At 38.2% G+C, this 15,038-nt stretch overlaps 1 protein-coding gene across 6 annotated transcripts in view; it reads right to left on the reverse strand.

Annotated features, from left to right (window-relative positions):
* Window positions 1-3,568: 3,568 nt before the first annotated feature.
* CTNNBIP1 (catenin beta interacting protein 1) overlaps window positions 3,569-15,038 on the reverse strand; it is a 33,297-nt gene continuing 21,827 nt past the window's right edge. For all 6 annotated transcript variants that reach the window (XM_050909588.1, XM_050909590.1, XM_050909585.1 and 3 more), the window contains one exon: window positions 3,569-5,182. In XM_050909588.1, coding sequence (XP_050765545.1) covers window positions 5,124-5,182 — 59 coding nt within the window. In that variant the 3' untranslated portion in view covers window positions 3,569-5,123. The remainder of the gene's footprint in view (window positions 5,183-15,038) is intronic.

The raw sequence follows: 15,038 nt of genomic DNA on the forward strand, positions 1-15,038 counted from the left end.
CTCTGTGCATATAACTATTTCGTGCTGATACATGAGGCAGCTTGTAAGCAGGCCAGGTTATAAAGCTTCAAAAAAAATTTTTCTCCTTTCCAAAATAAACAATCCCCAAAATTGAACTGCTTCAGGCTACAAAGGAAACTAGCCAGGTTGTTTATAACATACTGCAGGAATTCTGCTTAAGGCAAATCAGCTGCAGAGAAAATGAAAGCAGAACTCAGAAGACAGTAGGTGATTTCTTCTCTGTCTTTGTATGGCAACCTACTACAGCCTGACAGGGAACAGATCCAAGCTCTTCTCTTACCTTGGTAAGTAATAACAATGCTCCTCCCTGTTATACAGCACTTTCACATTTGTAAAACTGAAAAGCATCAGTAACGAGGAGGTTTAAGGGAAACAGTAGTGCAAAGTGTCTGTATAGACTTGCTGTATTTACACAGCAAGTCTAAGGCAGATCTGGAAGAACCACCACGGCAATCCAGTGACCTATTTGCTGCAGCTCTGAAGAAGTCGCAGATAAAGAGGACACAAAATTTGCGGGATGCAAGCACTATAGCAAACCGATCATGTTACACATGAGGCTGCAAGAAAAAAGCCTGTCCAGCAAACACCCATCAGCACCATGCCTGGCTCATGATTACCAAAATTTGACCCATTTTAACACCTTTAAAAGCTAGTTTTGTGTGAGGCCATTCATATTGCTTAAGTTTATTGAAATAATTCATCCAGGCCTAACTGACAGGATCCTTAACACTACTCTGTGGCAGAAGGTGAAATAAAACAAATGAAAACATTTCACCTAAAAGAAATTTTAAAATACATTTTATTTCCTGTTGATGCTGTGAACAGGGAAGGATTTGCCCTGCGTACAACACACACCTCTGACTGCAACGCGGAGTAACAAACAGGTCCAGTTTCATTCAAGCGTTAAATAGGTTGATGCTGAGGCTAGATGTATACCATATTGCTGTTAGCTGATTTTAAAATCAACTGCATTCAGCAAATATCCCATCCAGGCAGCAACTGTGCAACCCTCGTGCTCCTGTTACTCTTACGCCTAAAACAACTATTCTGCAGTTTTAACAAAGTTTCTTAAAAGCTCTTTATTAACAACTAAGCTTTGGAACACTTTGTTACTGATGAATAACAGTGAGGACGAGATGCTTACTCACTAAGGAGACTCTTTTGTAGAGACTGAATACAACTGAAGATCTCTTAAACCTCCAGAAATTGTTCTTACTGCACTGTTGGTTTCTGCTGGTCCCAGTGCCCGGCAGCCTTTTTTGCTGTCAGCTCTGCTACACAGTCCTTTAGGAAGCAAGAGACCAAAAAGAAAGCTGAAGGACTGACCTTAAAGTAATCAAAATCATACATTCCCCTCATTGCCCAGGCACTCAGTATGCCTTTCATAAAATAATTACTAACACATATTACATTTATTTGATTCACAGCTTTCAACTTTTGGCCTTTATTTTTTTTCCTCTTGATAACTTTAGACATGGCACTGCTCTATTCTTGTAACAGATTCTCAATAGCTACAGAAATTTATCCTACATATGACCCTGAAGTCTTATTTAGGATGATCTCTTCTATAGGTGACAGGGGTCTTTGAATTTCATGGGCCATTTAATCTTTAGCCTTCACCAGAAGTATTTAGGCTGCTGGTGAATTAGAAATATAGACCTTATGGAACTGGAACAGATTTAATGGTAAAGCATTAGAAACTTTCACACAGGCCACTGAACAGGCCAGAGAAGGAGACAACTTACAGTAACTACTTACCTTAGATGGGAATAGGAACAAAAAAATCTGAAGAGCTTACTTTATTTTACTAGTGGTCCAGCTTCTTTCAGGCAATAGCTCCTTCCAAAGTGTCGCTGTGCCACCAGCTCACATGTTCTGTTACTCCAGGGTTTATTTTAGGACCTGGGAGAATCAATCTAAAGGCCTATGTGAATGGTGGACTCTTATTTTCATTTACAATGGGCAATGCTCACAGACACAATGACCTACCGACAATTACAGCAATCGCTACCCATCTGGAGAGAGATGAGAGGAGTATCTGACTCAGCTCTAAATCTCTTCCTCAAGCTCTGGAAAACACAGTGTGTCATGAGAGGTAGATGATAAGCTTGGTAAGAGAAGAAGTACAACAGCACATTTTGAATATCTAAAGGAACATGTCTCCCAAAAAGACCACCCAAAAGATGTGTGCTTTTTTGGAAGATGCCTCTAAAGCTTTTACGCTCCCTTACTGAATGTCTTAAGCACTATTTGGTTGGTAGCTGAACTATACAGCCTTTTCTATTTACAAATATATTTCAATTTAGATCTATACTCACCTCTGACATCTAAAACACTGGATTTCTTATTTTTATTAGTAATGGTTTGCTTGAGAAGGCAAAAGCACAAAGGTAAAGCCAGAGAAATTTGTACATCGAATAAACAAGTCAACCATGAGGATGTACTCTGTGCAGGTTTCTCTACCTCCCAATTAATCCAGGCTCCACAGTGGTAATAGGGATTTAGTTTTCATAGCAAGAAGATAAATACTTAGAAATATAATTCAAGGGGAATATTGGAAAGCCCTCTTTTCCACTACTTTCTCCCTGATTTATATATGAATTCGTTATTATAAATCTTCCAGCCCTGGTTTAAAGTTAAGAAATCACCAGTGGGGAGGGGGAGAGCACACAGGTAACAAAGCAAGCACAAATATTCTCAAGAGACTATCTCTCCTCCAGTTTCTGAATCCCAAATCATGTTGTTATACAACACACTGCCTTTTCTCAATGTACTAAAGTTTGGAGTCTACATGCAAGTCTTCCACAAAGGTGAAGCAAGTATTTTCCATTTGGCAGTTTAACAGTATAATAAATCAATAAGAAACAAGAGTAGCTATTAAAAACTGTATTTCCCCCCCCCAACAGTTACATTTTTAGTGAAAAGATTAAACCACATAAACACTTCACTTTTCTCCTTGAAAAGATTTAACAGCTCAGAAATGCCATAGATACACATGGAGGATGCATGTTAGCTTGACAATGACAGGCCACCACAATCCAGCCCATTCATTCCAGCCAGCAGCTAGAAACACACGTATCCCCTTAAATTAACCCTTTAAGGGCTGCCCCCCTTTGCACCAAAGTTAAAATTAAAGTGCCTCTTAGGCAACCAGGTCAAAATTTAAAGACTCTTTTGGGCTCATTCCTGGTTTATTTTAATAAAGAAATTTCTTATCTGGCCCCAACAAACAGGGGTAAAAGATTTACTTTCACATCGAACTTTACAAAGCTGCAACTGAATCAAAAGGATCTTTTTCATAAATAGATGTACAGTTGTTCTCATCACACAGAATTTATTTGCTCAAGATAATTTCCCTCCTTGTGCTCACAAGTTCGTTCTTCCTTTTGCATACATTCCACAGTTTCTCTCAAGCTTTTTCCCCATTTTGAGGCCGTAACAGCATCCTGTCATCATAATTTCTTGCCATGAAAATGGTCATGTTGTCACAGTCAGATTCTGGAATTGTTACTTCAAATAATTAACAACCATATGAAAGGGACCAGGAACAGGTGAATGGAGTTATGCTTTAATAGATTTTGAAACATCTTAAAGTCAGTGCAACCCACAGGAAAATCTAAAAGTATTGTAAAAATGACCCGCACATATGAGAGAAAATGAAGTGCTAGGTTTTAGGCAGCAGTGCTAGAAATTTTATGTGCAGATTCCTGAACAGTCAGTGCACTTCAGGAAGTTCACTGCAGGTTTTTCAGTTTGTAAATGCGCATCTGTGTGTGTTTTAAGGCCCTGCAACTACGAAGAGAGTGTCACCTGTACACTCACTATTGGACAGCTTAATGCAGTGCTACTGCCTCTTGGAACAGTGCCTAAAGAAAATGATATTATCTTAGGATCCAGATAATTTCCATATCACCCAACAGTTGCAAGGAGCCAAACCACATACCATTTTCAAGTGACTAGAAACTTAGTTTATTAAAGCCCAGTGCAAGTCGGATTTGTTAACGATCATTAATTTTTCCTTATGTGAGAGCTAGTCTTGTGCAGCAATTAAAGGGTTAAAGTGGAACTATATGTAGTATTTTAAACAAGTTCACATATTCTCTATACAAATTTGGCAAATTCATGTCACAGCCATAGATCTCACTCTTGCAATTCCTGCAAAATATCTACAGCTCCTCTGTCAGAAGCAAAGAGAGAAGCCACCTGAACAGCCAGGTCTACCAGGAGTTCATAGTACAGCCCACACAGCAGCACAGAATGGCTGGTGATCTCCGTGTTCCAGCTTAAACAGGTAGACTTATTGAACTAAATATGCTTTCGACACATGCTCCCAAAAGAGCTTGAGGCCACAGAGCAGATGAGTATGGAAAAACTGATTGCATCAGAGACACTGCAGCCAATAGGAAATCAAAAACATGATTTCAAAGCCAGTCAAAAAAACAAACCCAAAAAAGCAAGCATTTATATGTGTGTAGATGTAATAAATATTGCAAAGCACATTTGTCTTTTTCCCCCAAGTCAGTAAGTATAAAGAAATAACCAACGCACCAAAACATCAGCTTTCTGCAATGAAAATGTCAAAGTCAGAAAAATACCTGCAAGCCAACTGAAGTGAAAGCATTTGCATTGTCAACCAAACACAAGTTGCTTCCAGTTCTATGCAGCCAAATCAAACCCTCTTCAAATTCACAAGTTTGACCTAAATAAGCACCACAGCATGAAAAGCTTCTTTAGAAGTAGGATGTCAAGAGACTTTCTTTAAAATACAAAATAAAATGCAAGATAAAAGGTTTTCATTGGTCAAGTTTGAAAAATTGTCTTCCGTTAGCCAATCGCAGCCTGTCCCTTCGAGCCAATCAAAAATACACTTTTAGGTTTGTCCTTAATTAACACAGCCCAGCTGAGTAGCAAAAACTTACAGGAATGGATGGCTGTGAGATGCATTCTGAGGGTTGGGCAAAGGGAAACAAAATTACAAAGGAGAAGGGATACCAAGGAACAATTAAGGTGGGCAAAGGAACTTATTAATGCTCAGCCATCCTCCTCTATCTTCAGGAATCTCACTGTCCTCTCCAGTTCTGTGTTGTTCAGGTATCCTGTAGTTACTGTCTTCTGTCTTCTGTCTCTGATCTGGAAAATGCCATCACAACATCCTCAGCACCTGTAATAACAATGGATACAGGAAAATGTGTGCCATAATTACTTCCTTTAAAGAACAGTGGATAGATGTAGTACCCAAACTGTCATTCTACACATCCATAAAATCAATAGGAAAGGAAAAAGAGGACAGAAAGAAGTGAAAGCTGTGTTATCTTATTTTTCTGGGACTGGAACCTGAAGTGGTCTAAACATTTCAACAGTAGATTTAAAACGCTCCTTTGCAAGCCTAAGGAAATCAGTTTTTTTTTTTTAAAGAAAACGAAGAACTCCTTGCTTTCATATATCTCTAAGAAGCAAGACTTAAAAAAAATTCACAGGATTGTCACCACAGGCATGTAGAGATAATTTTTTTTTTTTCACTGTAAACTCTGGCACTGCATAAGAGACTTATTGAGCTTCTCTGAAGTATGAGGAACTCAACTGTTCAATAAAACTTGTATTGCCCTATGCATCACACTGTCCTTTTTAAGTGACATTTAGATATTCTTTACTTTATCTTTACATCTAGATATTCATGACTCTGTGCTTTTAAGAATAAAAATTGTTTTAATAGGCCAGCTGAAAGGTTTTTGCTTTTTTTTTCCTCCCACTGAAAATCACTTAAACACCCTTTATAAACTAACATGTCTTGAAAACGTTCCATTCTCTAATGGAAGTGCAGTATTTTCTTTCAAACTGAAGGTTTCCATTTGCCCAGGGAACAGTTACAGCTTTGCTAAGTAATGCTTTTATCCCTAGCCTGAAGAAATATTTTCCAGAAGAATTCAGTGTGTGGACTTTCTCAGTTATTGGATTTTTTGGTTTTGGGTTTTTTTGGGTTTTTTTTTTTTTTTTTTTTCTTCAATTGAGGCTATCAACTGTGTATACTTACCATTAAAACTCATGTCCTCTAAGCACAGAAAGATGTTAATTACCTTCCTACAACCATCTCCAAGTCTTTGCAAACTTGTGTGGTCTTTCAGGTGGGCATTTATAGTAGAAAGATCTGAATGGCTTGAGAAACATGTCTGATAAAGGCTTGTAAAGAACATTCCATGCCAAGCTCTCATTCTTCAAAAAGATACCTTGAGATCTTCAGAAAAAAAAATCCACTCTCTGGACTTCCTAACTATAGAGCGTGGCCTAACAGGCACTTAAAGAGAAATATTTTCAGGACAATATGGAAATAAAAATACATCATACAGTAGTGTCAAAGCAGTGGTTTAAATCAATATCTCTAGTCTAGACAGGAACTGGAAGACAACCCTGAAGGGCTCAGTGCAATATTTTTAATTTCTGGTAAAAATTCGATCCCCAAGAAAGTCAGATAAAAGTAAATGCTTTCTTTCATCTGTAGATCCTCTAACAGCATTTATCTAACTGATTAGAAAATATGATGAATTCTCCAGTCTGTCTATATAATTTCTAAAAATTATTTCTTCCATTCAAATGATCCTAAGTGTTTAAGCACAACAGATGACTCACAATGACCATTTTGGCCTTCATTAATTAATTCGGTCTGCTTGGGATAATTTTGCTTAATAAGTTTTTCTTCAAAGCTTCTATTAAAGGATTAGACAACAAAGTAGGAAATGCCAAAAGCAACACCGACTGCCTGTCCCATTCAGGTAACTGATCAGCTCTACAGAATTCTCTTACTGGGGTTTGGAAAGTTCAAATTCAACTTGGATGGAGCATCAGCATGTAAAAATTCTCCAGTCTTTTACTTGAAGCACATCAAGAAGCAGATTTCAGCTTTGTGCCCCAAGCAACTTCTGCCTATACACCTGCATACGAGGTAAAGGAAAGAGGACTAATAAACATTCCTCATCTGTTACAGTTATATGAATTCCATTTCTCAGTTATCTAATTTGCTCTTTAGTTGCAATATAGAAGGACAAGTGGCCAAAATACGGGGGAGAAGAGAAAGCTGTAAATTCCCCTTGCTAATATCCTTAAAAACTAAATCAATGCTTATGAAATGCAACTACATTTATTTTTATACACTTCACAATTTATTTGTTATACGTACTCAAAGGAGGAAATATTAAGGACCAAGCAGTAGTTTGTTTTTCATATGTAGGACCCCATCTTATAGAACTACATCAAAAACTGCGCTGATGCACACTCTTGCCAATACTCAGAAGCCCTGCAGTCATCTCCCTTTTCATCTCCTCCGCAAACTGTTTTTTCCGTGATCAAAACATAAATGATATATAGCGCTAGGATCCAGCTCTGAATTAACAAGTTACCGTGTTACTATTTTTTTTAAATGCATAAGAACTACTAGCCTCTACAAAAAGAAGGGTTTTATTTGCAAGGATTCTGAAAAACACTTCTACGCTAGAAAGAGGAGGGAGTAATGACACTTAGAAGCATTAAGAAAGCAAGTGCACATAAAGCACAACCTATGCCACTGTATTTTACATGCATCCCCCTTTAAAGTCGAGGAGGCTTTGCTATGCAAGTCCAGAGCAGCTGGAGTAGCCTAGCAACTGCAAAAATCACAGATGATGTCACATTAGCACAAGAGATGAGCTGGATTACTTAACAGATGTTGATTGTTTTCCTAGGGTCTCCCCCCTTTCTACAGTCTAAATATGAAAAAAATTCTTACAAGCATCCTTACAAGTTTCATGCAGAAAAGGAAATTTCATTCCAGATAATCATGCAACCCCATAAACACACAGGTCAATATTTCTGCCTGTCCCGAACAATTCCAGCTTTCAGCGCTGTTCCTATGCACAGCCTACTGTGCCGAGCACCCAGCCGTTTAAAACGCATGATGAGCAGAAATAGCTTTTGGCACAAAGGATGCTGGGAATTCTGCAGTTCGTTTTGGCTTTCACAATCCAAACAGCTATCGCTGAAGAGCAGGTTCACACTCAGCTAGCTCCTGTTCTAATTTTCTAGGCCCACCTGGCACAGCTTCAATACCAGCGTCGCTGTCAGTATGAACGTTCTGATAACTTGCCATTTGCCTGGACTTTGAATAGGAAAAGAGAAGGGAGTACAAGAAATATAGCTTGTCAATACAACAGGAAAACAGAAAAAGCCAAATTTTAAACCAGTGTTCTATTTGGAGGAAAAAGGAAGAGTACAATAAAGAATACAGTGTAAAAGTGTGGAAAATGCTTGAATACCTATAGTATTACTGAATTATTATTACGTGCATCCTAAAGGAAGAAGTAGAACAGTGGATGGAGAATGGCTCTAGAATTCAAGGTTTCGGTCTTTCACAGCCAAAGCTAACTGCACAGTCAGTGTACAGTACCCTTGATTTACCACCAACGTAATTACAATAACTAGGTTTAAAGTTACCTGAATTCATGAACAAAGTGCATCTTTTTTTTTTATCATAACATCATCAAAAAGCATGCTCCCTCTCTGATGTTCTTTAGCATTTTATAATACATAGTTTCCCATATGGTACTTTTTAAATTAAGATGGGCAATCAGTACAAGAACCGAGGTGGGTAAACAATTCATTAAGGAAAGATTATGAATTGTGTTTGAAAGGATAATCACTGGGCTGAAAAGGAGATTACAACTGCACTTTCTCAACAGTTGGCCTTTGCACCATTTACTTAATGCTTTCATAAATGATCCTGGAACAGAAAAGTAGTCACATACTAATGAAATCTGATGGCAATACAAAGTTAGAAAGTTCTGCCAAAACACAAGGGAGCAGCAAAACAATATACAGGAACAAACAGGATAGCAATGAAGACCAGAGGTGGCAAAAGGGGTTTAGCTATTCATTTTAGAAAGGAAAAAAAAAAAAAAAAGATAAAGAAGTGATTATTTCTATGTCTCATGGTACAGTTTTAAACAAGATTAGTAAAGACTGGATTTTATACAAAATTCTGAACAGTTTTATTTCCTGCTCCCTCCTCAGATCCTTTTGTTATTTGGTAGAACCACCAACGTTTTCATTTGCAGGAATTACATGCAACCCAACATTTGCAAGAGCCTCAGGCAATTGCCTTTAAAAAGACAATTTGATCTATCAAAGAAAAGATAATAATACCTTCCAGGTAGACAAGTAAGTGGGTGGGTAACCTGAGGGCACAACACCCAACAGAACAACATCTTGCAGTAAAGACTCAAGCCTATGCTGATTTCTTTTATTCCCACATTAAAGACCCAATTTTATCCTTAGTGAGGTGATACATTATTACAAAGAGGAAGACATTCTTTGTCCAAACAACAGCAGCCACATAGAAAGTTCTTGCAGGCTATCAAATCTGATGCTAGCGTGAACAGGACCATCTACTTCACACCAAAACCAGTGGTTCCCAGACAATGTCAGCCCAGTTACTTTCAACACGTGTATCACTGCCCTCCGAGTATTGCACCTCGTGGCCTTATTTTATATTCACTAACAAAAGAGACAGTTCATTATTCAGCAATTCTCCATTCTTCATGAGCACCGTGACTCTTGACTGGGATATAAAAGGCAACAGTATTTCCCATATCTGGAACCAGTTTGTTCAGGGGACTTGCAGAAAGGGAAGATACCTTCATGTCCATAAGCCAAGTAGTTATAATATAACAATGCCACAACCTCTTGAAGGGCAGTAAGTCCTACTGGTTTTAGCTGAGCATTTCAATGATCTGAAACAGAATGGAAAACTTCTCTGCTGAACTCGAGTAAGGGTAAGAGCGCAGTATGCAAATGAAAGGGATACTCTCATCAGTGCTTTCAGCCTTCCAGAATCCACTTATGGAGCACGATTATTTCTGAAGATGTCCTGTGGCAAAAAAACCTGGGCGACATTTGTCCAGAAAAAGGTCATCCACATCCACGTTTCTCAGCACAAAAGCAGGTTTTGTTCAAGTCCAGTCCTACAACCCAAACTATCCAGAGCTAAATGAAACCAATCTAACAAGTCTGCTCATTAAGCAATTCTACAGCTGCCCGTGCTTATGTACAAATACAAACATTTCCAGAGAATAGAGCAGGGGTTTCTATGTGGTGAAAGGAAAGCAGGGATTAAAGTACTAGTGAATAGAGCTTCTGCTGCAGTCCCACTTGGCTCCTACAACGGATGTTTTCTTTCTAATCAAGTAAAAAAAAAAATTAAAATGCAGAGCACAGGTTATAAAGTTAAGCTGCACATTGCCAAAAGCCCGCAACTAAGACAATAGGACGGTGAACCATGTTTACTTTTAGCACATCCTTCACTGAGCTTTGCACTTCCAGTAATTAATGTATAGAACAATGAAAAAGGCACACTTATACCTGACCTTCTACATTCTATACATACAACTTCTCTCTCCACAGCTGTCCCTTTTCTGGGCACACATTTCTACACTGAAATAGACACTTACATATACCCAACAAAATATTCCCCATCTTCTTTCATGAGTAAAGCATTAATTGCCACAAACTTTCAGACATGCAAATACTTCTCCCACTTCTTCTGCCTTACACTTGCCCACCCTCATCCTTCCTAGAAATTAACAATAATTAACTGGTAGGCCTATGTCCTATCTTAAAAAAAGCAATAGTGACAGTCTGACTCCACTAACTTTCCAAAAAATCCTGCTGCAATTATGTCCTAATTCCAGTTGTTTGGATTGCTGAATTTAGTAGTTCATTTATACCACTTGGACCTCAGTCTTAGCAAGCCAAGATGATCTGAAGGTCAAATGACTCTACCACACAGCAGTAAAGACTGTAGATAGCCAGTGAGCTCCGCACATGCAACTGCTAATCAGTTCACCTAAGTTTCAGAAAATTTCACCAACATGACTGAAGTTAATGCTTTCCACAGCAAGTACTCAGCTACCGTGACATCAAGCCAGTAGGGTACAAGCTAGATTAAAACCACACTACCTTAACACAAAGGAAGATGCTAACTGACACATCTAACGGCTGCTATTTCCAAGTGTTCTTTGAATGATGAATAGATACATAAACCTGATTTGTTTGTAGTCACCTGCAAAATTAATTAAAACCAAAAAGCCTTTAGAGATCAGAAGGTTAAGCCTGTCATGAATTTCTGAAGGCTGCCAAATTAAAAAAATTCTTTACTTCCCTCGAGATCTTTGCATACACACATTTCTTCAATCACCTTCCAGCAACTATCTTCTAGACATTAACTTTTCTCTGAAACTCCCGGTACTAGTATCCTAGTCTGGCGTTCTAAAAATACAACATGCACTGCTGAGAGGAGGAGATGTTAAAACAAGCATTGTGTTCAAAAGAATAAAACTACACTGAGAAGAGCTCTATCTCCATTTCTCCACGACTATCCGATATTTCATGAGCATGGTCCCCCTCCTAACTCCACAAGCAGCCCGGGTTCATTTTTAATGCCCTGCCATCCAGAGAATGCGTCTAACCTAGCCAAGGCATGTGTTTGCATCTCAGCTTTGCCCTCCCCAAGGGACCAGCTTTCTTCAAGAACCAGCACGACACTCCTGTTGCTATAGGAACAACAGAGCTGTAATCACCAAGGTCTTAGTATAATTCACATACCATGCTTACTAGCTGCAGAGCTTCCATTTACAGATTTGCCAGAGCAGCGACTTAAGAAAGCCAAGTGCTAGCCTACCATTTAGAAATTTAAGTAACTGGGAAATGGGAAATATGTTTTTTATGCAGGAGATGCTTCTGTGCATATAACTTCCTGAAAGGCATTTTGCTTGTATTAAAAATATGTGAGAAAGCCTTAATTTCATCATTTCAAGCTCAAGAAACCTAATGAGTCTGAGCTGCGTTAGTTCTTGCTGCAATGCAGGGAAGACAACTAGTATGTTAATATCTCAAAACAGCTCATGATTACATCCACTCTCTAGCACATACACTGGTTGAACAGAGATGCCTTTGGGTTCCTCGGTTATTCTTGAAGCCATAAAAACACAACAACAAACAACCCACGGATGTCAGCTAAAAAGCTCCTTGAGTAAAGAAAAATGCCCTATATTTTGGACTTTCATATAGGTGTTAACAACATTACAGCAATGATCGAAAAATAAAATGGTTATAAAAAAATGTGAGCATGACATTAATGTTTAGTCTCTCAATTAATACTAAATTTAAGTATAAATACTTCAGCTTTTTTTTTCCCCCAGAGTTTTGTAACTGTTGTTCAGGCTTTCCTGGGTTGCTGAGATCTCATCCCCTCTGCTAGCAGTTCATCTTTCAATGGATAATAAAGTATTTTTAATACATCAGATAAGCCTCGTAACTGTCATGGATGCAACACGACTGTCTGGATCAGTTGAAGAAGAGAATGGGTGAACAGGCCAAAGTATTAATAAAAATAGCTAAAATATCAAGCTATGAACAGAATCCAGACATCTGAATTGCCTAAATGTTCCTTGCTCTTGGTGGAGTATAGCCCGTGTTAGGGAAACAGCATCTCTAGAGAAGTGTATCAAAGTCAACACGCTGAGGGACTAAGCACTTCCTGAGATTCTGGAATACACTGAAAAGAAAGGGCAAATAGAGCTGGAATAAAAAAAAAAAAAAAGAAAAAAAAAGAAAAAATACTATTTTAAGACTGGAGTACATGTTCTGGTCATTCAAGATCCCTTCACAGATCTGTTGCTCTAACATACGTTGTGGCTATGAATGTAAAGAATTTAGAACATATACTAGAAAGATTTGCACTAATTTAAATTTGATATCTGCTACAGCACATTAGAGAGCCCTGGACATGTGTCATTATTACCTGATTTACACAAAGATATTCAGTAATGCAATCAGAGTAACTGTGAGCTTTCTGTCAGGAAAACAAGATTCCCTTCAACAGTATACAGTGTAAATGCTTCAAGAGTGAAGGTGTTCCAAATGTACATTTCAAATGTAAAAGGAGATCTGTAAACAATCCTAAAACATAGTGTTTTTGTACATCTGAACTGATGAATTCCTTTTGAAAGTAAAATGGGAAATAAACAGATAAAGAGTTTAATTTCTCCTCTTCCTATAAAAATAAGCACAAACTGAAGAGGTGTCTTAGACTTCAGGCTTGCTTAAAAATTACAGAGGTATTCTAAGATGCTTCTTCATCAAAATTAGCAATTAACTTCTATTACTGAACTCTAAGACAGTGAACAGAGTATCATGAAGGAACTTTAAGTGTCAGAGATATTGTTATTAATAGTGGCTTACTGAACATTTATGGCACAAGCACTTGAATTCAGCAGGGACAAGTGTAAACTTCTTTCTTCAACGCACTGTCATGTTGCTGCAAATATATATTGGACACATAGGTTGCAGTGACTCCCTGTGGTCAAACAAATAGACTCAACAAAGAAGGTGAAAGATCTTTATCAGAAACCATTGTAGGGAGCACCATACAGTGATAAGCTCAGCAGTCCTACCTCGGGTAATTACTATGAGGCCACCAGCCAGCTGTTCTAAGACACTATTTCATGGATGCACAACAAAGAAAAGCATAAAAATTGTAATAGAGACTGTGATACACTTACAGAATTCTAGACCATCCATCCTCTATACTCTTCTCAAAAAAAAAAAAGAAAAAAAAGGACCTTCCTGTAATTCTGGAGCCAGACTACAGCATTTTTAAGTGACACACACAAATTTGCAGGTCTATAACAAAGCTTTTAGAGTGCTAAGGCCAAGAATGTCATTCCCTTTTTTGGAACGAAATGGGGGTATGAAATCAGCTTTCTGTCTTGTGCCTGCCTGCTGGAGGAAAATGACTCTAAAGATAGGTCTGGGACAAGTTAGGCTGAGAGCAATCTGTCCTACTATTGGAAGAAAAGATTGTGAAATCCACTAACATATTAACTCTTTATAAGTTACTCCTTAAATAACACACCTTTTAGTTGTTGTGTAAGGCAAGTTGCATAAAGGAAAAAAAAAAAAATCCTCCAGAGGAGATTCAATGAAAACAGCAGAAAAGCAGGGAAGAAAATTCCTTTAAGCAATCTCGAAGAACACAAAACATTTAAGTACCTCAGTGTGTGGACTTGGGACAGGGTTTTTCAGCGCAAGATAATGCCATCTAGTGGAGATGGAATCTCCCTTAGATGGCAAATTGGACACCTATGCAATTTGCATTCTCTGTTTCCAATGCTTTCATAATCGACCCTTCCTGTTTCACCAGGATACAGCAAAAGGTACAGACAGATGGCAATGATTGCTGCTGCGTGAACCACCACACCTAAGAGCAAAGAGCAACATTATCATAACTGACTGTTAGAAATCTGGAGAGATTTCTAAGGAAATCAAAGTCCTGAGCAATAAATCACAGTTGCTTGTGTCTATACAGCATACTACGGCTTCATCTTTCTCCAAAGGAAAAAGTGTTTGGCTAGGCTTCCTCATTTTCATTTGTTCTTCACGCTATTCACTACTTAATTTGGAGAGATGGCATATCTGAATATGAAAAGAACCAACATCCTTTCCCACTTCTCTAAATACTTAACTATTTTCTGTCTTTGTTCTTTTTTCCCCTACCAAGAAAAATCTTAACGGTCAGACCACCAGCTCAATTGTAATTTGGGAGGATTGAAGGTAGATTGTGGGGTCAAATCTCCCAGGAAAGACAGCAGTGTCTCAAATAAGATCAAAGCAAGCATCAACAGGGAGGACTTCACTTCCCTACGGACAAAGTTTTAAGAATCTTCAAGGACTTGAAGAAAATGATGACAGAGAAATCAGTTAGCATGTTCAGGTATGGGACAAAGACAACTTTTTGAACAATGTATGAAGCTCTTACATTTGATAAAACCACACAGTTTATACAAGAAAGTTAGATCAAGCTGTGCAGGAGCACAGCTGTACAAAGTATCTGTCCCCTGGCTGGACTTCTGTTTTTATTATCTCTTCTTTGCCAAAGCGCAGGTAATTCAGCATATATTTTCATTGTGAGAAACGTAACTGCTTTAGGGATAATG

The sequence above is a fragment of the Gymnogyps californianus genome, chromosome 21 (genome assembly GCF_018139145.2).
Source record: "Gymnogyps californianus isolate 813 chromosome 21, ASM1813914v2, whole genome shotgun sequence".
NCBI lineage: Eukaryota > Metazoa > Chordata > Aves > Accipitriformes > Cathartidae > Gymnogyps > Gymnogyps californianus.